This window comes from Ornithodoros turicata, chromosome 6, assembly GCF_037126465.1.
Source record: "Ornithodoros turicata isolate Travis chromosome 6, ASM3712646v1, whole genome shotgun sequence".
Classification (NCBI taxonomy): domain Eukaryota; kingdom Metazoa; phylum Arthropoda; class Arachnida; order Ixodida; family Argasidae; genus Ornithodoros; species Ornithodoros turicata.
In genome coordinates this window covers 36,594,404-36,619,376 of record NC_088206.1, presented here as the reverse complement: position 1 = coordinate 36,619,376, position 24,973 = coordinate 36,594,404, and the positions used below count along the sequence as shown (strand labels likewise).

Below are 24,973 nucleotides of genomic sequence, written 5' to 3'. Positions count from 1 at the left end.
ATTTACACTTGTTTATTTCGATAAATTACAATTGTCCTATTCCAATCTCTGAAGTTTTCGTTTGTTGTCTTGATTGGTGAATTCGGAATGCATTATATAAAGATTTCTTATTATTGGTCTCTTGAATCCAGCGTTGATCAATGCAATCGATACGTTGTCGCCGTATTTGTATCGATTCAGTAACTTGCACTTTGTTGCGACGAACTTGCACAATCTCTTATTGATGTTTCCTTTCTTTGTATGAATGTTCTTGAATGGCGTACAAGACAGTATTAGATGAAAATCGTCCGGTGGTCCACCGCAGTTGATATGTTCGTTGAGTTTCAGTAAGTGATGATACATCAGACCTTGTACAACAATATTGAACTTCTGCTCATTCGACATCGTTGCAAGAACTGGTAGAAGAAAATAATTGCGTTGCCGTGGTAGTGCAACATATCATGTGATACGATTTCTACGTATTTTTCATCTGAATAGTTAGGTGTAATTTCAACAAATCTGTAATGAATCGTGCGGTATAGACCGCTTGTATATGATAATTTGATCTGACTGCTTTCTTGACGAACGCAATGCCCATTGCAATGACTACAATTACATCTGCTCTAGTGTATATCAATTCTTTGTTGGCAAACCTCAAAAACTCCGCCATCAATCCCAGTGGCCATTCCGACATTGATGTGCAGATATTTTTATAAGTATTGTAGATTCGGCATATAAATTCTTGCACCTTCAGTTCTGTAGTTTGTACCATATCTCCGAATATGACCATGTCTAGGACGTATTGAAATGCAGCGATGATGGAATCGTTACATCTATATACATCTATCGGCACTTGTAATTAAAATCCCGCTATTGCAATGATGGTGGTCACGTCTCAGACTTTCTAAATACAACTTTTAATTTTGATTGTAATTATATTCGTTAAGAATATCTCCTTTGATTAAATGTAGTGTTATAGATTTTATTTCCTCTTGTGTTCGTGTCGTTCTTGTCGTTCGTGTGGCGTGGTCTTCCAGGGTTTCTGCTGTTCACAATTAATTACATACATCTATCGGCACTTGTTATTAAAATCCCGCTATTGCAATGATGATAGTCACGTCTCAGACTTTATATAATACAACTTGTAATTTTGATTGTAATTATATTCGTTAAGAATATCTCCTTTGATTAAATGTAGTGTTATAGATTTTATTTCCTCTTGTGTTCGTGTCGTTCTTGTCGTTCGTGTGGCGTGGTCTTCCAGGGTTTCTGCTGTTCACAATTAATTACATACATCTATCGGCACTTGTTATTAAAATCCCGCTATTGCAATGATGATAGTCACGTCTCAGACTTTATATAATACAACTTGTAATTTTGAATGTAATTATATTCGTTAAGAATATCTCCTTTGATTAAATGTAGTGTTATAGATTTTATTTCCTCTGATGTTCGTGTCGTTCTTGTCGTTCGTGTGGCGTGGTCTTCCAGGGTTTCTGCTGTTCACAATTAATTACATACATCTATCGGCACTTGTTATTAAAATCCCGCTATTGCAATGATGATAGTCACGTCTCAGACTTTATATAATACAACTCGTAATTTTGATTGTAATTATATTCGTTAAGAATATCTCCTTTGATTAAATGTAGTGTTATAGATTTTATTTCCTCTTGTGTTCGTGTCGTTCTTGTCGTTCATGTCCATGGTCTTCCATGGATTCAAGTATGGTTGTTGATATTAAAATGTACCTTTTTCAGATTATCCAATGTGGCCTCAGTATTGCATGTATTATTGAAAGTAGAATATTAAATGAGATTCTCTTTCAGATTATTGTTGCTATAATGGAAGTATGATTGTTGATATTAAAATGTATCTTTTTCAAATTATCCAGTGTGGCCGCAGTATTGTACGTATTACTGTATGCGAATGTAGTTTCATATAATAATAAGTTATCTTTTAGGTCGTTGGTGCGGGGCTCCGTAAGTGAACAATTGTTAAGCAATGTGATGACCGTTGATATTATGTTTTCTTTCAGAACCTGATGACTTTAAATATTAATAGCGAATAAATTATGTATATTCTTTGCACGCACTGTCCTGTGCTTTGTTTCTTCTGTTTCAGGTCGTGAAGGTTTTTCGGCTGCGTTTTTCTCCTTTACCTGATTGGCATCACAATTGGCATTACAATTCCCAGCACTGTTGACTTCAATAAATATATTTTCACTTGATTGGCATTATAATTGGCTTTAATAAATTCAACTTGTACTTTTTGTGTATGACTCCACTTTGCATGTCTATGCATGTTATAATCGCGCGGACAACCCTCCGCATACGCGCCGCGCGGGGAAAACTACGCGAAGGACTCAGGAGTCAACGGCACAGGGCCCAGGGGTCCATGGAACGTAGTGATCTCCGGTGTCCTACGGCCAACCCCTTTACTACTGCTGTGACAGGCGAGCCGCGGCACACTTGCAGCAGCAGTGCAGTGCAGCCGTATTAAACATAGTGGTTCTTTGGCTACGTTTTTAATGTTCCACATGATGACGTTACAGTGCACTGCTGCTGCAAACTTTCGAAGGTAGGAATGACAAAACATGTTTCTTCTATAAGCGGCGGAGAGAGGACAACTTTCTTCACCCTTGGCCTTGTATGTCCCGCGCTACCGGATGGACCGCCAGACCTCGAGTATTATGTCACATCAAATGGGTGTGCCACCAGACGATGGGTTAAATAACAGGCGGCACACACCAACTCGAACCGAACCGGTAACCGAAGTTTCTATATCCACAGCCATCCTGCTTTACTAATCATGATGAAGAACAGTAGTATTATATTCATACCGCAGCCTTAAGACTGCGGTATGCTGCGGTGATTGAGCACAGTATTATATACTAGATGGAAGAAAATGGGTTGGAAGTTCGTGAAATGATATACTGTAACCGCATGATGTGAACATTGTTCAACATTTCAATGAATGGCAAACACCATGTGAGCGGTAACGTAACTTTGAAATTTAGATTCCTGGTATTGAAATGTAATGGTGGTGGTGAAAGGGCTCGCCGTTGTCGGCCTCACAGAAGTGGGCAACGTCACGACTGACGGGGAATGTGCGTCCTGAGCCGACTTCTAAGGGAACTGTGCCGACATATGTCTGAAAGTGTCTGAGGAAAACCCAGGAAAAACCCCAGACAGCACAGCCGACACCGGGATTCGAACCCGGGTACCTCCCACGTATCCAACATGTTGCTCCATAGGTCGTTTTTAGACACTCTTTGTTGTCCGGAGACAGTGTGCTGACGGAGTGAGGTTCTAGTGCTGCGGAACACGTCAGCAATGGAGACACCTACCGTCTTTTATTTTCTTCGTTTACACGTGCAATTTGTAAGGAGAATTACAAATTGCAGGAATGGTTGCTGGCTTGGAGAGGCTTTTGGAGACGTTCGTGTGGGTCCTGGATTAGCTTACTTCCCTGCAGTGAGCTTGGCTTACAGAGAGCAGCTGGTTGCTAACTTTGGGGCTACACCTCTGCGCTACCCAGTGGACGGCTATTCACCCCTAGAGAGGCTACCACAGGGACAGCTAGAAAAAGCACACATTTTGCTTGGATGGACAAAAAGGATCCTGCCTGTCTACGAAGAAGTCCTCAAGGTAAAATTTAGTGGATGGTTGATTCCAGTTCCAACATCCGAAATCGGTCACTCGACTATCGCGGGTTGCGTTTTTGCATTTTTGTGATGTGTTTGCGCTCTCGCCCCTCACGTGCACATAACACGCATGCGAAATCACTGAAGAAATAATACCGATAACGTCAGCACCTAATCACAACTCGTCATTCTACATCAACCTGGTAACCTCACAACCCGCCATTGAACATGAACCTCACAACCCGTCAACGTTATGGCCCTTCATTGGGTATCAACATCATAAGGATAGGTGAGCGCGGCTGTTGGGATACCCGCAGATATTCGCGCACTTTTACGGCTCGCGGGTACAAGTTACGGTTAAACTACACATGTACCGTACCGTTTCTAGGTATTTTTCGTCATGGATAGTGGGTAAAATACCTGAATAAGCGAGTAAGTTAGCATGAGGGTGGCAAAATCACTTTGCTTACATTGGGTACGGGTACGGGGATGACAAGGCCATAAATGGGGCGTTGAGTACCAAATTGATTTAGCGTATTGGTAATGCCCCCCCCCTCCTTCCGCTAAAGACAAAAAACGCAGATGGTAATCAGGTAATTTAGATTCGTTTTCGGGCAGTTGTTTTCTGGTTTGTGATTTTGACGGACTGAAGCAAAAAAAAAAAAAAAAAAAACGTCAAAGTCTGTGGGGCTATTCACACATCCGTTTTTCGCAGCCCCATGCATTCAATGGGCTCTGTGTTCTGTTCGTGAAAAACACGGACGCTGGTGTGAATCAGGCCTGATTAACTGAACATGCGTCCAAAGGAAGTCGCAAAAAGCCCCCAGTTGTTTGAATGAGTGCATTTGAGGGGAATTATTCATGTGTGTAATAGCCATTTGCTGAATAAATAACGTGTTGCGTTCTTCACTCGCACTGACACAACTCTCATGCTTAACATGAGTAAATAAGTCTAATCGTTGCTCTAGACCCTTTACACACCAGTAAATACTTGCTCGACTAGCTCTGACTTTCTTCTTTCGTAAAGGTTTGGTTATTTGTTTCGTATACTAGTTACTGTGAGTACCGTCACATTGTCGTTTCGCATTTTTTCCCCTGCTGTTGATTTTCGTGTAAAAGTAGTATTGGTACCTTTTGCTCATAGTGCTCACGACGCACAGAAGAAGTTGGGGAGCATGTTGGTGGATTTGACACATGTTGGGGCACAGGGCAGTTATAACAAGTACCCCAACGACGACGAACGTCTTGATGAGCCCTCGCAGTTCATGGTTCTTCTCTGCTCGTCTTATGCGACTTCACGTTCAACTACGTGAGGTGCACGGGTAATAGCAAACCAGTTTAGGTCCTCACGAGCCTTGGGTTACTTCGTACTGCAAGTTAATGGTTCAAGTTGAGCTTTGACTTCTAAAATAAAAAATCCACTAACAGCCACTGCTAAATAGAGGCGGCGACATGTTGCGGCGGCCCCGACAAAATTCTCTTACTTGTTTTTCTCGCGGTTCCCTCGTAATCGTGGTGGTGACGACGTATAGACGTAAGTCCTGACAGCATGTACGGACACTGAAAGAAAAGAAAAGAATAATAATGGTTAAACACAGAGGCCGCAGAGGACTGAGTGCTCTATAACTCCAATATTTCGTGGACGAGGTCACGCACATTTCACAATGGCGCAACAACAACAGAAAAGAGAGAGAGAGAGAAAAAAAAGAGAGGAAAAGTAGCCACCTCCACTCTGGAAACATTCGCGTGCTCATTCATCTATGGGATGTGGCGGCTTACAAATGTTTTCGCTTTTCAATCGCTCCACAAATTGAATGATCTTATCGCGTTCATCAAAACGCATGAAATCTGCCGTTGACCAATAACGACGACCGTCATTTCAGCCAAAAAGCGCAGCAAGGCCGAACGATGTTGCGTAAGAGGTACAGCTCATACGGTAGTCACGCAGTGTACCTAATAAAACGGCCGTGTACCGTTTAGCATTCCGTGTACCTTACAAATGCAAGGCGGTCGGCTTTGTTCGAACCGATACCTTGTATAAGCCAACGGGGGAAAATACGTTCCTACAGCGAACCAGTAAGGAAATGTGAAGGGATATGCCTCAGTACGGGAGCCGCCGATATTTCCAACAGAGACTGTTCTTCGTATGATGGTTTCAGTGGTGAGTCTCTCACCCAGACGGGAGGATATCACGTTCCACGTGACCTTCTGACGCCACTCGCTCAAGCGTCGCCTGCCTGCGCAGTGCTGAAGAGGCCCAAAAAGACAGAACCAGCTGTCCAGTGCTGGTATGGCGACGTTTGAGCACTTACAAATGTTATATACACTACGTGCAGCCAAAGAGCTTCGGCTGTTCTTTCCCCTATATACTTCGCTGGCTTAGCATTGGGCTTTCAGTGGTAAGTCTCTCACCCTGATAGGAGGATATCACGTTCCACGTGACCTTCTAACGCCACTCGCTCAAGCGTCGCCTGCCTGCGCACTGCTTAAGAGGCCTAAAAAGGCCGAAACAGCTGTCCGGTGCTGGTATGGTGACGTTTGGCACTTACAAACAGTACACTACGTGCAGCAAAATAGCTTCGGCTATTTCCCCCGTGTTATTTATAATGTAACATCGCCATCCCCAAAACCTCATCGTTTCCACCCACAGCTGTGTCACACGATGAGCAACCTATCAGTTCCAAGAAAACCGGGAGAGGAACAATTTGGGAGCGACGCGGCGGTTGTCGGGGAAGTCTGCATTCAGCCATCGACATAACCAGTTCACTTCCTTGTATTCCCTCTATCCGTTGTAAAAAGTAATGTAAATAAACGTGTAGTGCTCTCATCGTCCAATCACTGATCATCTCACTCCTTCCGCACCAAGCCACCGCCACCAAGAGTTACACGAGTCGACAGGAGATACCTTCAATCAGTGCCGCAATGCCGGTAAAGAATCATCTCAACATTGCCAAGCTCACTGGGTCACCGGACGGCGTCCCAATATAAAAATGGCTTCGTCTGTTTCACAAGAAGACAACAGAGCTCGAGTGGTGACAACAAGACAGGGTGAGCTACTTTCATGGCCATCTTGAAGGGGAAGCTTTCAAGTGCTACTTGTCCGACGTATTCGACACTGACGAAACATGGAAAAACATCGGGAAATACATGACACATGGTTTCGGAGCTGTGGTGACCGATCCCTTCCGTGAATGTATTCAGTTAATACTGAAGAAGGACTAGGGTATCAAAGAGTACTATGATACGAAATGCAAATTGGACAAGGCTGCAGAACTCAGACCGTCTACTGTTTCTGGCCTCATTGGACTTCGTCCGCATGCCGAAGTAAGTTTTGCGAGTATTTGCATCCAAACGCCGTTGGAGGGGCTCGCCGTTCCTCAGCGCATCGACGCATCTAAGAGGAGGCTTGGGATAACATCTCGTACCCAACGTACGGCAAAACGTGGCACCCAGGGAGCGGCTTCGACGAGGGACGTATACACAAGTCCCGCAATGTGCCCACAAGTGAGTGTCGTATCCGCGCCAGAAGAGGGCTCCACGGAAAGATGTGTGGGAGCTAGCTAACAGACAGCCACACAGGAGGAAGCCCAGAGGTCAACTGTTTATTCGGGCGCGTAGCGCGTGCCCGCTGTTGCGATAGACCTCGTCGTCGTCGACGGTAGGTGGTCGCCACAGGTACTCCCCCGCCCAGAGACAGCGGGAGCTGTGGTTGCAGGTTGCAGCAGGAGCATGGGATGGAACGCAGATGGGCGATGCGATGATGGGAGGCAGGTGCGGTGCTGAAGGAGTCGCTTTCAGTCGCTTGAATCGCTTTGAGTCGCGTGAGTCGCTTTGAGTCGCGTGAGTGGCTTTGAGTCGCGTGAGTAACGCTCTGCTGGTATCATGAGCGTTTCGGAAAAGCAGCGACTAAGTGCATGGAACCCTGCATCTTCCAGGAAAACACCAGCCCTGGCAACTAGGCGCGACCGCTGTTGCCGGTCCTCACCACGGTCGCCTCTTCTTTATCACCGATCATCCCTCGAAAATTCGATTTCTCGTCGACACCGGCGCCGCGGTCAGTGTCATCCCCGCCTCATCCATTGACCGCCGCCGCATTTACACCGGTCCTTCTCTACAAGCCGCCAACAAGAGCCCCATCAAGACGTACGGACAACGTTCGCTCACTCTCGACTTTGGCTTGCGGAGAACGTTCCGCTGGATTTTCTTCGTGGCCGACGTCGTGCATCCCATTTTAGGCGCCGATTTCCTCTCCCATTTCCATCTTGTAGTCAACATGCGTCATCGCTCTCTTACTGATGCAAACACCAAGCTCTGCGTGTCGGGTATGGCAACCCGCATCCCACCATCATCTTTGCACCTGCTGCGCGCATCTTCTGTGTCCCCTTACGCCGCAATACTCGAAGACTTTCCCGACTTGACTTCACCATCTAACGATTTGCGGCCGGTCAAGCATAGCGTCACTCATCATATCGAATCAACTGGCCCGCCCGTCTTCGAGCGCCCTCGCCGCCTTGCGCCAGAAAAACTCGAGATTGCACGAAATGAATTTCAACACATGCTTGAGCTCGGCATCGTGCGACCCTCGTCAAGCAGTTGGGCATCTGCCCTACACATGGTGCCCAAGCGTACCGGGGACTGGCGCCCTTGCGGCGACTATCGCGCGCTGAATCGGGTCACAATCCCCGATCGCTATCCTATACCGCACATACATGACTTTGCTGTTTCCCTCCATGGCTCTACAACATTCTCGAAAATTGACTTGGTGAAAGCATATCATCAAATCCCCATGCATCCCGACAGCATTGCAAAGACGGCCATAACAACCCCATTCGGGCTCTTTGAATATCTAAGAATGCCGTTCGGTCTCCGCAACGCAGCACAGTCGTTCCAGCGTTTCGTCGATGAGGTTCTGCGTGGTCTCCCGTACTGCTTTGCCTACATCGACGATATTCTTGTAGCTAGCCCATCGCCTGAAGCTCACCGCGACCATCTCCGCGAACTCTTTTCCCGGCTCCAGGAATACGGCCTCATTATTAATCCATCAAAGTGCCTTTTTGGCGTCAAGGAGCTGGAGTTTCTCGGCCACCTCGTCACTGAAGACGGCATCCGACCATTGCCCACTAAGGTCCAAGCCGTGCGTGATTTTCCGCTCCCTCCAACGATCAAGAAATTGCGGGAATTCCTTGGAATGGTAAACTTTTACCGCCGCTTCATCCCGAACTGCGCCACTATCATGCGACCCCTAAACGAGCTCCTTTCAGCCAAGGCCCCACAACATGCAACCTGCAACCACAGCTCCCGCTGTCTCTGGGCGGGGGAGTACCTGTGGCGACCACCTACCGTCGACGACGACGAGGTCTATCGCAACAGCGGGCACACGCTACGCGCCCGAATAAACAGTTGACCTCTGGGCTTCCTCCTGTGTGGCTGTCTGCTAGCTAGCTCCCACAGATGCATTGGTACAGCGAGAGACCCAATAAGGCGCAGGTTGCCAACGCCGACACAAACTCGGGAAAAGACAGAAGCGACCCAAGGCATCACTGATTTGCTTTCCGGTCGACGCTGTTCTTCACACAGGAGCCATCATCATCTGTATCAACGAAACTGTTTTCTGCCGGCTCAAGCAACAACTCATCCATAACTCGAATATTAGTGTACAACAAGTGAATTCATGAACCACCACCTTGGGTCGCACCAGCATTCGCCTAACCATTCGAAACGCAATCAAGACTGTGACTGCCCATGCTCTTCAAACCATGCAACACGAACTTCTGCTGGACAGGACAGTGCGGTGCTTTTCAATCTTTCTCTGAACTTATCAACGCTCACCTACGTCTCACGACCAGAGAAGTTATGGGAACAGCTCGCCAGTGTTATCACGTCAAACCAAGATCAACCCGCCGGTGAGTTTAAATCACCAAGACTTCAATCACACATTGCCCCACTTATCACTCAAATTCTGCGGAAGCACCCGTCACTATTCTCACAATCCCAAACGGATACCGGGTCAATATCTATGGAGAGCCATTCCATCAGTCTCATGAACAACACTCCAATTCGTTATGTGTCCTACTGTACGTCATTGGCCGACAAAGAGGAGATGAGGAGGCAGGTGGAATCGCTTCTAAATGAAAACTTAATTCGACCATCCCAAATGGCTTCGTCTGTTTCACAAGAAGACAACAGAGCTCGAGTTGTCACAACGAGACAGGGTGAGCTACTTTCATGGCCATCTTGAAGGGGAAGCTTTGAAGTGCTACTTGTCCGACGTCTTCAACACTGACAAAACATGGAAAGACATCGGGAAATACATGACACATAGTTTCGGAGCTGTGCCTCCCTACGTCTCCCCTGCTGCGCTTGCGAAAAATAGGAAGTATGGAAAACAAGACAGTGTGTGGAGTACTGCAAACTCAATGCCATCACGCAACCCAACCACCAGCCAAAGCCCAGAATTGACGACTTCTTGGACGCCTTGGGTAATTCCGGGTATTCACCACACTGGACGCCACGTCAGGGAACTGGCATGTCCATATCACAGAAGAGGACATTCAAAAGACAGCTTTCGTAACTCATAACGATAACTACGAATGACTTGTTATGCATTTTGGATTACGGCAGTGGTTCCTAAACTATGGGTCGCGATCCCAGGGGGGTCGCGAAGCGGCCCACAAATTTAAAAAAATTCACGCCGTGCGCGCTATTCTGCGTTACCAGGAAGCCCGTGGCAGCAGACCCGGAGGTAGAGCACGGCACGGGCTCGGACCTGCCCGGCCTGGCCGAAGTAAAAGTTTTTTTTGCGGTCCTGGGCTGGGCTCGGGTTTGACCATTATGTGTCTGGGCCCGTACATTGCCGGACCTAGATGGGGCTCTAATTTGTGTTACCCCTCTGTTAGTTAGCCACGGTCAAACTTTACAGCCTGGTACACTGGGCCAGGTAGCCTATAAATTTCTCGGGCCGGGCTTGGGCCGAGAAACTTCGGGCTTGGGCCGGGCCGGGCCTGGGCCTAAAAATGCGGCCCGTGCAGTGCTCTACCCGGAGGTTCCTCATAAATACGCTTGCATGCGAGGAACGCGAGGCACTCGGTGCATCACACCATAGGCAGATAGTTTTTAATCTGCCGGAGGGGGCCGTGGCACAACGTCCTCCGCCCCCTTTGACGCACAGAGGTCGGCCAGGGTGTCGGGAATTCCGTGTTACGACGTTGTGAGGCAAATTTTTACAGGATTTTCATGATCACTCGCATGAAACACGCGATTCTTAGGATACCCTCGAAATTTTCCTCTTGAGTGTCAGACAACTTCCCGGAGGGGGCGTGGCCTCCTGGGAAAGTTTCGGGGGGCTCAGAACGCCAACCCCCACAGTCCACGCCTATGCGTCACACAACCTCCCTTTCACGCCTGCTTTTTCGCTTGTGCACGAGAGCCAAAAGCTATGTCGTGATGTCCACTCACTCCCACTAAAGGCCACAGCGTCTGCGTCCATCGCGGCATACACGGACGCCCCGCTTTCACGGTGCACCGCGCAGTGGCGTCTGTGTGTTGTCGGTGAGCGAAGCATGCTGTTGTGCGAGCATGCCGTTTTGCAAGACTCTTTGGCCCAGAAAGCTCACTCTGAATGTAGCTCCAACAAAACGTCAGTGTATCATTTTGGCTAACGTTCATGCGCTGGGATTGGAAGACGTCCGGCATCGCGACGAGAGAAACTGGTGTTTGTGTATGTGTGTGTGTGTGTGTGTGGGGGGGGGTTCGCGGCGAGGTCGCCTATATCTTTACCTGTATCGTTTATCTTATATATATAAGTTTGCGAACCACTGGCTTGCTGAATGCTCCAGCTACATTTCAACGTGTCATTCGAACTCTGATTGAGAACATAGTCTCCAAAATGTACCGAACTATTTCGGCGACATCACCATCCACTCAGAAACAGAAGAACAGCATCTAGAGCATCTTGCGGCAGTCCTAAAAGACCTGGAATCCGAGAATGTCAAGCTCAAAAAGAAGAAATGCAAATTTGCCGCTACAAGTATCGACTCCCTCGGGGATACCATTTGCACGTGGAAGCTGCAACCACGAACTGAAATTGTTGCAGCCATCACACGATTTCCAACTACCCCGAAACGTCAAGGACATTCAACGATTCCTTGCCGCGCGGTTAACGTCTACCGGAGGTACATCGACAAATTTACAGAAACTACTTTACCTCTCACGAAATATTTGAAGAAAGGTACTATGTGGGATTGGACGTCAGACTGTGCTGCTTCATTCCAGCGCTTAGCAAATGCTTTGGTAAAACGCCCGATCTTGGCAATTCACGACACGACGTCACAACTGTGACGCCTTCAACGAAGGTATTGGAGCAGTACTAAAACAGATAGGCGACGACAACCTTGATCATCCTGTTGCTTTCCACTCCCGCAAGCTTCACGACCACGAAAGGAACTATACCATAACAGAACTGAGCTGATTGGCTATAGTCGACGCCATTGACAAATGGCATTGATGGACGCCGTTTCCGTGTAGTGACAGACCACGCAGCACTGGTGGCTGAAAACCATAAAAAAACCTACAGGAAGGCTTTTCCGCTGGTCAGTCAAGCTATCACAAATTGGTCTACTTTACGATACGGCCTACGATTAGTCATGGTCCATGATATCGATATTGAACCTGAGAAAGGTAGCGAAAACAATGAAGCGGGCACGTTATCCAGAACACCTGTAATCAACCTTCTTCATATTGAAGACATCCGGCAAGCCCAATCCGAACTTGAAGGCAGAGGGAGGAATGCAACCCTTGAGCAAAGAATCAGTGTTGTGCGCAAAGGGGGATTACATTGTTCCACCATCCTTGCGCACAGAAGCGATAAAAATGCGCACGAAAATTACGGCCATATTGGAGTCAAAATGATGATCAGCCTCCTCTCTCTACAGTATTGTAGGAGAGGAAGTGTGAGTGCACGAGAGGAAGAGGACGAAGGGAATAAAATCAGTCTCTCTCGGTTTGCTTCGGAGAGCAAACATATCTATCTTGTCTGGTTCCATAGGAATTTTAATCCTTTCGGACGACCGTATTTGTTATCGATGAAAGATGAAAGTCACTGAAAAGGTTAGCCAGCTGTAGGGATCGAACACACATCTTCTGGATTACCGGTCCAGGGCCCTGGACCGGTAATCCAGAAGATGTGTGTTCGATCCCTACAGCTGGCTAACCTTTTCAGTGACTTTCATCTTTCATAGTTGATTTCTTAGGCAATTTGAGGCTTTGTTTGTATCTGTCCCTTCTATGTTGTTCCAGCCTCAGAACATCAGTTTCTCTCGTATTTGTTAGTTATTCCCCGACACTTGCGAAAACCGCTCTTGGAGCACTTTCATGATGACCCCAGTCCCAGTGCCGGACATCTTAGATTTGCCCGGACATACGACCGCGTCACCAGTCGTTTCTTCTGTTATCTCTGTTATGCTATGTCATCTCGAATTATATCCGCAGCTGCCTAGAATATCAACGTTGCAAACATCCACCGACTGCCCCTTAAGGTCTCCTGATCCTGCCGCTTCCGGCCCCATTCCACCGTGTTGGAGTTGACCTGTTGGGACCGTTCCCCTCGTCTTTTGAAGGAAAAAGGTGGATCATAGTCTGCATTGACCATCACACCCGTTACGCCGAAACGTAGGCCCTTGTCACCTCACGGCACCAGACGTTGCCAATTTTCTTCTGCATCAGGTCATCCTTCACCCTGGTGCCCCTCGTGAAACATTGACTGATCGTGGAGCTGTCTTTCTGTCCACCGTCATTTCTGAACTCTTTCGTGCGTGCAACACTGTTCATCGGACGACCACTTCATATCACCCCCAGTGCAACGGCCTCACGGAGAGACGCAATCGGACGCTATGTGACATGGTGCCCGTGTACGTGGACGCCTCTCATTCCAGCTGGGACCATGTCCTCCCGTATGTCACCTACACATACAACACCTTCCGGAAAGACACTACTACTTTTTCAACGTTCCTTCTGATCTACGCCCATGAATGCGAGACCATGCTGGATACAGTGCTCCCGTATGCTCTTGACCACTGCCCCACTGACTATGTCACTGAGATACTGGCCACGCTCTTCACATTGGTGGGGTAAAAAAGTGACCTTTACTTGGCAAATATTTATTTATTTATTTATTGCTAGTAACCCAAAGGACAGAAGGCATTACATGGGTGAAGGGAATACGAAGAAAATTATAACAATCACGATAACAACAGTAACAATAATGAATAAACAATGTGACTGGGAGGCCAAACAGCCCAGACAAGTGCAAAATTTAAAGTACAAAATAAGATGATTATTTTCGCTGCGAGGAAAGGTGATGCGCTGCTGCAGATTTGAAGGATGAATGATCATGGATGGATGCGGTTCCCTCGGGCAATGAATTCCAAAGTTTGATGGCGCGCGGGTAGAAGGAGTGAAAGAATGCGTTTGTGTGACAGAGAAATGCCTCGCACTTGTAGGAACGGTTGACACGCCTGCTCGTATAATACGCCTGGCGAATGTAGGGGGTTAGGGGCACAGAAGAATGGAAAAGGTTATGAAATAAATCTAGATTTTGAATAGCTCGGCGGTGCTCTAAAGGGTCGAGGTCAAAAGTGCATTTCAGACCGGTGACGCTAGTGGAAGAGGAGTAGTCATTGGCGATGAATCGAACGGCACGATTTTGGACGGATTCGATTAAATATAAAAGAATTCGAAATATCAGACTTAAGCTCGCAAAAATTCACATAATTAAACTTACTTTACACGACATTCACATCAGGAGGTGGCAAAAACCCAGTAAAAGCAAATGCCGTTGACCTTATGACTCTAGGTGGGGGAGCTTTTTATTATAATTCAGTGACACGTTGTCTGGGACACCCTGTATATTTAAAAAATCTGTTCGCAGTTAGCTGGGACACACTGTGCACACTCCTATACTGGGTGTTTCACCTAAAGTGATAAAAAATTCTAACTGGCAACGTACTCGCCGGGGGACTGTGGGACGTTCGGCAATACCTTTTGGAAGCTTTTCCCACCATTTAGGAAGGCTTTGGACGATTTTTAATAGAGGGAATTTTTTTTTCAATCGAACTTTGAAAATTGTCAATACAACCTCACTTGTTTTTCTACAGAAATATGAAGTCCTCCATGGATAACCGCAGACCCAACAAGAGCTACGCACAGTATAGCAACACAAATAGTCGCAACAAATTCGTAAAGGTGCTGTTTTAGCCCCGCACGCTTTATTGTCGCAAAAAGAGCGCGCGCGAAATGTGCGGCAAGAGGAGGAAGTGTCCCTGCCTTCATTTGTTTTGCTTTCTTGTGATAAGACGGTCGTTTTGATTTCCTTGTGATAAGACGTTGTCACAAGCATCAAGGTCAAAGCGGGGGAAAGAAAGGTAAAAAGAGGCGGGAACACTTCGTCCTCTCGCCGCACCTTCCGCGCGCGCTTTCATGCGACAATCAAGCAGGCGGGGCTAAAGCAGCACGTTTACTAATTTTTAGCCCCTTCGGTGCCACATTATGCTTCAGGAAAAATGACCTGAAAATGCGAAATTTTTTAATTTAAGTGCATAGTCCGTGCATAAAATTTAATAAAAGTGAATTGCCTAGTACATAAAAATTACTGTTTGTAAAGGTTTCTGCATGATATAACCAAAATTTTAATAGAAAAAATAACCAAACCAAAAAATGACCAAAACAATATGTGTAACCAAAAATGGCATAACCAAAATGATATAATCAAGAAAATTCAATTGGGGTAGCCAAAAACGGAGCGATGCGGATGTGGTGGTGGATTATTTGTAGGATTTGTGGCGGACTACGGCAAGCCGTTCCATCACCACTACAACCGATGCCTGCCTCCTCTTCTCTTCTTCACTTGTAGAGCTATGTTCCGCCAGAAAATCATCATCTTCACTGGACGAGCAAAATTCTGTTTCTTCAGAATCACTAGAATTCACGTGAGACACATCCGCGCTGGACGACGCAATTTTTAAATGTATGCTGCACAACCGAAATGCTTGGAGCAAACGCAGATCTGTGCTGCCATCTGTCCACAAAGAAGCAGTCCGATGAGCTGTACTCGTCTGTGGCAGTGTAGAATACGACAAATACTCGGTGGGATAGAGAGAGAAATACTCGTGGACGAGCTACACTCGTCCTCAGCTTTTTGAACCAGGAATCCGCCGACGAGCTGAGTTCGTCCATGGCACTTAAAGGAACTGTAAAGTGAAATTTGACCCCCGTGTTTCTGTTTGCGACCTGGTAGTGTTTGTCTGTGTGATGCTGCACACAGAGCCTAAGCACTGAAAGCGCGTTAATTATTACGCAGCGTTAATTAGAAAAATTACGTCGGACGGTAGGTTGCGCCCCACAACAGCTAAAAAAGTCATGGTCGGAGTACTCCCGTCGCGTGATACCTAAGTACGCGTAATACACGATGAACTTATGACCGGCTGCCAGTTACCAATAAACACTACTTTAAGAATCACAAGAATTACTGGGAGAATTCTTCAATATATCGAAGAAACAGTATCCCAAAATACTGTCAGCGCCCTCTATTTGCTCTCCTCCTAACCATATCGCACAGCGTGAATTGCTTCTGACGAGGTTTGTGTATGGAAAAAGTTCATTTCCTGCCGAAATTGAACAGAACTTCACCTGACAGCGATGCCAGGCATCTACTGGAATGTTCGGGGATACACCAAGTGTGCTCTTTCGACAACGGACGTTGTGTACCACAAGATTCCAACGGATAATGCGCGGAAACGAAAGTGGTTGCAAGCGTTTGGTCAAGACATTCGTGATCCACGCCGTATTTGCTCAACCCATTTCTCTGACGAGTCGTGCGAAATGGTCAGCGGACGGTCGAAAACGTCTCAAATGGACCGCAGTCCCGACACCAGTGTTTCTCCTTGCGACGTCCGACGATGCGAACACCAGTGCACACGAGGTATGTATTTACCGATACACAAGAGTAATATATACAGGGTGTTACCCTATAAAAGTCTACCCGTGCCGCCATGCCGTACTCGCAAATTACTCAATGCAAGTGGCACATTGTGCGGTCTTCATATAAAGCTCATAAGGCCATTTAATCTCGGTAAATTTTGAAGTGATTGAGCGCCGCAGCACGATGTTATAACTCAAAACGTGCAATTCCCGTAGTAAAAACAATCAAGAGGGCGGGGTTCAGAAGAGCAGTTGACATGCTGCTCCCCAGACGGCGACGTGTCGCATATCCTGCCAGCCGGATGGAACTGCAGTTTTCATTTCGCTTTCGTGTAACTGTCGTATTTTGCTCAGAAGTAAGCAACGTGAGGAACGAAAATGCCGATCTACTCAGCAGACGACACCCAAAAGGGATGTTGTCTGCTTACTGAAAGGCAGTGAAATAACCTAACGCGGGAACGTCGCTGCCTGGATGGACAGATGGATGGATTGCCAGAGCGACACGTCGCCGTCTGGGGAACTGTGTCACAACTGCGATTCACAACACCGCCATCTTGGCTGTTTTGATTACGGGAACCTCACGTTTTGCGCTATAACTTTGCGTTACGGTGCTCAATCACTTCGATATTTACCATGATGTACTGTCCTTATGAGTTTTATACGTAGGCAACACATCGTACCACCAGCATTGAGTAATTGGCGAGCACGGCACGGGTAGACTTTTATAGGGTAACACCCTGTATATATATATATATATATTCAATAACAATCAGAAGTGGAGACAGTGCTTCTACAGGAAAATGTATAAAAGGGGGACTTTATTAAAAATTAAGAGGGGGTATTCGACGTTTCGACAGCGGCGCTGTCTTCAACAGGAATGGGGTATTATCTTGACGCACGACAATTCCAAAGAATGAGAGGGGAGTATGTACAAGGGGAGAAGGCAGCATCTCTCTCCAGCCTGTCCCAGCTTCTCCCGTTGTACATACTCCCCTCTCATTCTTTGGAATTGTCGTGCGTCACCATAATACCCCATTCCTGTTGAAAACAGCGCCGCTGTCGAAACGTCGAATACCACCTCTTAATTTTTAATAAAGTCCCCCTTTTATACATTTTCCTGTAGAAGCACTGTCTCCACCTTCTGACTCTGATTGAATATCTTCATTTTTCGTGGTCAACCGCATTCCTCTGATTCCACTTTTATATATATATATATATAGTTCATTTCAAATTCAGATTGATTTTTGTGATGCCTGCGCTACGTAATGTACCAACCGGAACACCCCCCTTCCCCTGGGGAGCCCTGAGCTCTCGCATGAGAATGTAAGTATGAGATAAATTGTGTGCTAGATACAGACCGTATTCTTCATTTATATCAGCGACACAGGCTTCCATCGTGACTGACAAGAAAGTGAAAATCGGAAGTAAAAGCATGCAAACGGATGATTTACCGTCAACACCTCTCAACCTTTCCTCAGTGATGATTTCAACACCTATTGTGCATACACTCTCATGCCCACAGGTGGGACAAGCGCTTGTTATGTTTAAAATTTTAACTTCTGCATTCCTTGCAGGTGCATGATATGACAATATCTTCACCACTGGTTGAACTAGCTGTTGAGTCATTCCTGGAATCTGAAGACAACAGTTTTGAATGGTACATAGCCTGCTGATACAAGTTCACAGATACTAAATACTCGTGTAATTTGTAGTGTTGTGCCCTCTGCTTCACCAGACGAGAAGAGGTATATCAAATTCAGAACTCCACTATTAGAACTGTTCGAGAAATGCAGGACTTACGGTGTATCGCACAAAGTGGGCACAGATGTTTGGGTCATGCTTCTCACCGCAAAAGCTGAGTGCCCAAGTGAACACAATTCATCCTGGAAACGTCAGCCAGAGGTGAACAAGATGGCTGCAGGGAACATCTTGCTGTCTGACACAATCCTTTCCAGTGGCGCCAGTGCAGCCAAGGTGTGAATTCGTAACCTGTTATGTTTGCATAGATCCAAATGACACCTTGTAGTGTTTGCTGTTGACCAGGTTCTCTGTGGTTACTCGAGTCGATTAATATTCAAGTGATCTCACCTACAACACATACCAGAAAGGTTGTAGACTCCCTCTCGCAACACAGGTAGGATTCTCAGAACTCACGGCCGTGTTGCAAAGCATAGAGTGGAAACCAACAGGCAAAAATGGGAAAAGTCTAGCACTCGCAAGTGAGTAAGATAAGTATTTAGAGCAACTGAAACATTCAAATAATTTATTTTGCTAAAACGCAAGCTTTCGGACGGAGTCCGTCTTTCATCAGGTACGATACAGACACAGACAGACAGACAGACACCCACACACCCACGCACGCACGCACGCACGTTACTGGTTGGTGGTTCCTTCTAATAAATGTATATCCCCCCCCCCCCTCTGGTTGGCGGGAGGTGAAGCACTTGCAAATTGATATGGACACTGTACGGGGATGTTCTGCTTCCTTCCTTGTTTGTTTACTGCTATCACTCATATGTTCATTCATAAACACAGTGATCAATAAAGCAATATTCACAAGCTTTGATGTCTGTAGAATGTATTTTACTGTGTAGTGGCTGTCTGGCTACTCCAGAAGGGCATATGACATACCTCTATTGGGGTACTGATCTTGCAGTGTTCACGGCCAAACCATCCAGTGTACCTCTGTCAAGAGGGCAGGCATTCAATGCTGCCCACAAGCATCTGAAAGAAAAGTGACAGCTTCCTCAGTGAAAGCGAATAAAGGTACACATGGTCAGACAGCACCTATTGCATCACACGTCAAAAGGCAAAAACCTTCGTATGCTTCAGAAGGAAAGTTTTCCCGTATGACATGTACAGCACATGCTTTGAGGACTTTTCTGCAGTGCTTTCCTAATGGTCCCCAGAGCCACCTGGTAAACTGTTTGTAGGCAATGTACCGAAACTTCCTGCATGTACCATGGACAGCATAAAATTCTGATATGTAACTTTACTGATAACAAACTGAAGGCACACGTGAATGAACTCACTTGTTCTCTTCGCTGTTCCTGATAAGGGCGTAGTCGTCGCTTTCTCTCACGTAGCAGTAGGACACCTGGAGCACCTCAGTGTACTGATTTCTTGAAATGCAACCGCTGCGCTGCTTCAGTAACGTCTCATTTCGCGGCAACAAATGCATTCCTCTGCCGTCGGCATCGGCACGCATTTGCCGCAAGGACACCTGAACTGAATGTGCAATACCACATTTCCGCTGTGAGGCTCTCAATGTTTTCATAACACATGAAGACTGTTTCCCACGCGACCAGGTGACGGCGATGACGGCAGTTCATCCTCCGTCGACGATTCTGCGGATGGCCTCGTGTCATGCTGTGTCTCCGGCATGCCCTCGTAAGAACAAAAGTTTTGCCCGCGTGACTGCTGGACTATCCGAAGCTCGAGGGCATTCAGGTTTGATAAATTCGACCATCACACGGCCTGTAGCCCAAAACCTTTCTGCCATTACGGTTTCGCCACAGACTGGGACGCGGATGAGAAAGGCGAGACTAGCCATAGCCGACACGAGCCAACCCAGTGTCGTTGCTTAGGGAGTACACAGCCTTGCGCTTGAATGCAATCTTTGAAATTCGACTACTTAAAGAAAAAAGGGATTCCAAAAGAAATATTTCTAACTGAGATGTACTGTTCCTAGGCTTTCATAAAATCATAAGGTTACCCTGGGTTGAAATTCACTTTACACTTCCTTTAATGTCCTTTAATAAGTGGTACGTGATGTTAACATTGCCTTGAGTTTGAGGGAAAACGCAAGACGAATACCGGACGAGACGAACACACTGTATTCGCCCTGCGTTTTCCCTCAAACTCAAGGCAATGTTAACATCAAGTCAACACCACCTAGCTTGCATGCTCCTCCTATGTTCATCAAGTGGTACGTGTTCTGGCCTCGTAACAAAACTAGGAGGTATACACGCGCCGCGTGTCAACGGAGCGGTAGGACGCACTCGTTCAGATTCGCACCAAGACCACGTGACCCAAGCCAATGCAAAAGCGATTTCTAAGTGGCGCGTTGCAGTGGCGCTGACGTCAATGATTGCGTCGTAAACCGTTTATAAAACCCGATCTTGAGGCACTCGTTGTGTCAGATGGGATAGGGCCTAGCAAGCGCCTACCGCCACACAGAAAAGGGGCTCCTCGACCGAAAACACACACGGCGACGGAACAAGAGTCTGTGTGTCGCTTCAATGCACCGTTCTGTCCCATGAGAGAAACTGGTATCCTCAACCCAATACTGAAACACGACAGTGACAAGGCCGGCAATAATGCAAAGCCTTACGTCGTGAGTTGCGATGTGGCGATCTGGCATCGTAACAAAATCTGGCCTCTTCTTGTACGTGACGTCGTGAGTCTTCATACGAGTCGTACATGATGCTTCGCATATCGTAGAGAACCAGCGAAGTGGTTTCTGCAACATTTTTTCGACTATTTTGTGTTGCTATACTGTGCATAGTTTTTGTTGAGTCTGCGGTTATCCGTGGAGTGAGGTTCGCTTGACAATTTTCAAAGTTGGATTGAAAAAATAAAATTCCCCAGTTAAAAATTGTCCAAAGCCTTTCTACAAGGTGGCAAAAGTTTCCAGAAGGTAATTGCTGCAAGTCCCACAATTCTTCGCCGAGTACGTCGCCAGTTAGAATTTTTTATTACTTTAGGTGAAACACCCTGCATATATGTATAATGGAAATACTTGTTCCGTTACGCATTTAAAATGTAGCGCGATTAGTGCTTCGCTATCGAAAAAGCAGCCTTGTACAAGGTACTCACAAAAGGTACTTCAGTGAAGTTAAGTTACTGAGTACCGGCAAAAGAGTAACTGAGTAGAGTAATAAATACCCAAGTTGGAAAAGTATTTAAGACAGAGTATTAAATACTCTGAAAAGTAACTCGTTACTTTTGAGATACTTTGACGTCATAGTTGGAATTGGCTATAAAAAATACAAAGAGCGTTGAAAATGGCATTAGGAAAAATGGTAGGAACAATGCTTTTCAAAGCTACTATCCGATAGCCTGCCCCGGTAAAAAAAACAAAAACACATTACCACCAATACTGAACAGGCGTTACAGAACGAATGCTCTACAGAAACGACAGACCTTACTGTGTGTTTTCTCATCCACTTCTGGACACCATCGGACTTCGATCGTTATTGTGAAGGGGCTCGTTATTTTATTCCCCACTTTCCCAGCAGCAACGGGGTAGAGTATCGCCTGTGGCGATGAAGCTCCCCACTCTCCAAAGCCAAAATAAAGTTGTTGTTGTTCTCATCGTTGCTTTAGCCTCGTCATGAGTTATTAATATTTTACGTGCCATCCCTCGCTACGGCTTTCGGCACGGGTCTTCTATCTTGCCTGATAGGGGTCTCAGTGGTTTACCCCCCGCATACCCTTCAGGACAACAATCGCCTCATGCCAAACCCCAAGTACTGCACGCTACCCCTTCCCAAGAGCGACGTGGATGTCCAGAATATCTTGGACGGGAAAGCATATGTACAGCACAATGCGTGCAGAGGAGATGGTATTCCTCTACATGAGTCCTGAGTGATGATGATGAAATGTCCCAGCGCGAAGATGGACGTGGCCTCTCGCTGGGACGGTGCCGGTAGAAATGAGGGGCCAGCGCAGTAGCGCGTTGCAGCAGGGTCGATTCGTCGTCGTCGTCCGCGTACCGCCACAAGCGCGTTGCCGAGACAAAATATAATCTTTCGCTCGACCTCCGTGTCACGCACTGAGAAGTATCTTCAAAGTAACTCGGAAAATGAGTAGAAGTTACTAAAAAGTATTTTAGTTAGATTACTAAATAATGACAATTGAAAGTATTTCCAAGGTACAAAATTTCTTGTGAAAATATTTAAGGCACGTAACTTAAATACTCTACTCAAGTTACTGTACAAGTCCGCGGAAAAGTGGCGCTTACTGTAACGGCGTTTACTTGTAACGCCCTCCTTAATGTGAAAAGCCTAGTTGCTGTTCCCTCTAGGGTTGGCCTAGGTGTTGTTCCCTCAATGTCAAGCGCCTTTTAATTTCTTGGTGAAAGTGGTGCTTTCCACTACGTTCGCATACTCGAACAAAAACGTATAACCGCTTTGCAAGAGCAGAAGCACATGGCGATCATAGACCTTTATCTTATCAAGGTGGGCAGTTCCAAGAGTTCCCTCTTATTTTTTTTTTAGTGTCGAATACAACTACTTTTTGTGACTTCGTATGATCGCCATGAAATTCGGATGAAAGAGCTTTAATTGCGCTTTGTCGTGACCGTTAAGTGACCTCTGTCCTCTTTCCATTTAGGGAGCCACACAAATGACATACGTAACAGATGGCATTGACGTGTTTCGTCAAGGCACAAAGACTCAGGCTCTTCTCTTGGCAGCTCCAGTCGTGAACCGTCTGGGACCTCTTATGGTAAGAATGTCTTTGCTTTGTTGCTCATTGAGGAGCATCTGACACACAGCACCTTCTTCTTTCGTTCTGATTTTATTTTTCAACTCTACTCAGAAGTTATCACTACGTGTGAGTGCATTGCGGAGTAATACATTAATTTATCATCTCCGTAAGACGCGAATGTTAAAAGCCCCAACATACTCCCAGCAAGATCTCAGCTTGAACAAGATTGTAGGAGCGTTCATATACCATGTACTGCACGAAAGCGGCTTTAAAGGAGCTCAGAAAGCCATCTAAAAAATTTTCCGTTCCGAACGCGCTGTGGAAGCAGGTAACTTAACTTGATGATTAACTCTGTAAAATTTTCTCTGTATGCGATATTTTTCGTAGAAAAAAAGACGCTTGAACATCGCCGCGCGTGTTCCCGCTCGACTCTCTCTTCAGGGTTAAACGAGGAGGAGGAGGAGGAAAAAACGTCATTGGTGACGTAATAAAAGTGGAAAGCGGCGACCGCGCTTCTATCTGGGTCAGTGCTGCCCGGTTTTCTTTTCGTTCTTTTTTTTTTCTTTTCCCTGCTTTCTCCCCGTCAAGTGATGAATTAGGAAGGACCTCGATATTCCTGGTCCTGAATCCCCCGTTCTCGAAATTCATGGTCTCGTTTTCCCAACTTTAGGATGGATTGGATTCATGTTCTGGAAACAAGGAAAACCAGGGAAAATTCTCCGTAAGATGATATGCCGTGATTAAGAACATAACATCACTATTTAACCACTCAAATTCACGGGTTTTCTTTATGTGTCCAAGTCGTGTTAGCGAACGGAAGCCACATTTTAGCAGCCATTTGGCTTAGCAGGGCGTCATGTTGGTTAGTTTATTATTAGGTTAGTCAGTTGGATGTTTGCAATGTTATGTCTGGGTTAGCCAGAGTTCGCTGTTGGGAGTTTCCCGCGCGCGACTGTGCATTTTATAGTCAGATAACATTTACGCTAGTCACATATTGTTTCAGTGCACGCTGATATGTCGACAGGCGCAAACTTAACCGGCGTTGTCGGTCATTATGTGGTGACAAAACGAAAGGCGCCGTGCACAGATAAACTCAAACTTGCGTGTTTGTGTCGTCCACGTTTGTAGCCTGCACCGGCTAATTCTCGTTTAGCTCGATTATTGGTAAGTTGACCATAAATTCTGGTGGTTTTATGACGCTTCTTGGCTATGTTGGAATCTAACCCAACCAATGGATGTTCAACGCCCGATGCCGCGACGTGCCTGCAACGGCATATTGTGATACATTTCACTGGATTGTATCTGACAACGTATCGGCAAGAACACTTCTCCGGCTGAATGAGACGTTAGCTGAATGGCTAGCAAAGTTGCTAGTCGAAGTGACGGGCAAATCAGTGATCATAGCGATGCAGTGATCATTTTGAAGCGTGAACTGAAGCAGCGCTTAGTGCTGCACTGTGTTTATACTCATTGCCGCCAACAACAGAACAACAAACAGTCACCACAATAACGAACACCATAAGAAACACAGACATGGACAGAACAGCGTTCAACTGGCACCTGAAGTTTATTTTCACAGTCCACCTACTCCGGAAGGTCGCGGGAGGGAAAAGCGAGGTCGAGCGGGGACAGGTTGACCGATTTGGTCGGGGAGCTCAATGAGGATGGCCTCCACAATCTCACGGCCTAACCTTGAACGGTGTCTGTAGACCAATGTTCGTTTACTGTATCTGATAAATCAAAGCAAAAACAAAAAGAAAATTGTTCCACCGCTGCAGCGGGGTTCCGAGTGAAAAATAGCAGACGACGTTCCTCTAAACCAATCAGCGGCTCCACTTTCCCGACGTCAAAATGGCGCGAGCTGCTCGACGGCTCCTTCCGGGCATTGCCACCGTTGCGCACGGTCGCGATTTTCAAAATCGAATTCTGCGATATTTGTGCATC

The 24,973-nt window shown here is 46.4% G+C and overlaps 1 protein-coding gene across 3 annotated transcripts in view; it reads left to right on the top strand.

Annotated features, from left to right (window-relative positions):
• LOC135396544 (E3 ubiquitin-protein ligase RNF123-like) overlaps positions 1-24,973 on the top strand; it is a 502,532-nt gene that overhangs the window by 180,142 nt on the left and 297,417 nt on the right. For all 3 annotated transcript variants that reach the window (XM_064627582.1, XM_064627583.1, XM_064627581.1), the window contains exons 10-11: positions 3,386-3,629; positions 22,934-23,047. In XM_064627582.1, coding sequence (XP_064483652.1) covers positions 3,386-3,629; positions 22,934-23,047 — 358 coding nt within the window. The remainder of the gene's footprint in view (positions 1-3,385; positions 3,630-22,933; positions 23,048-24,973) is intronic.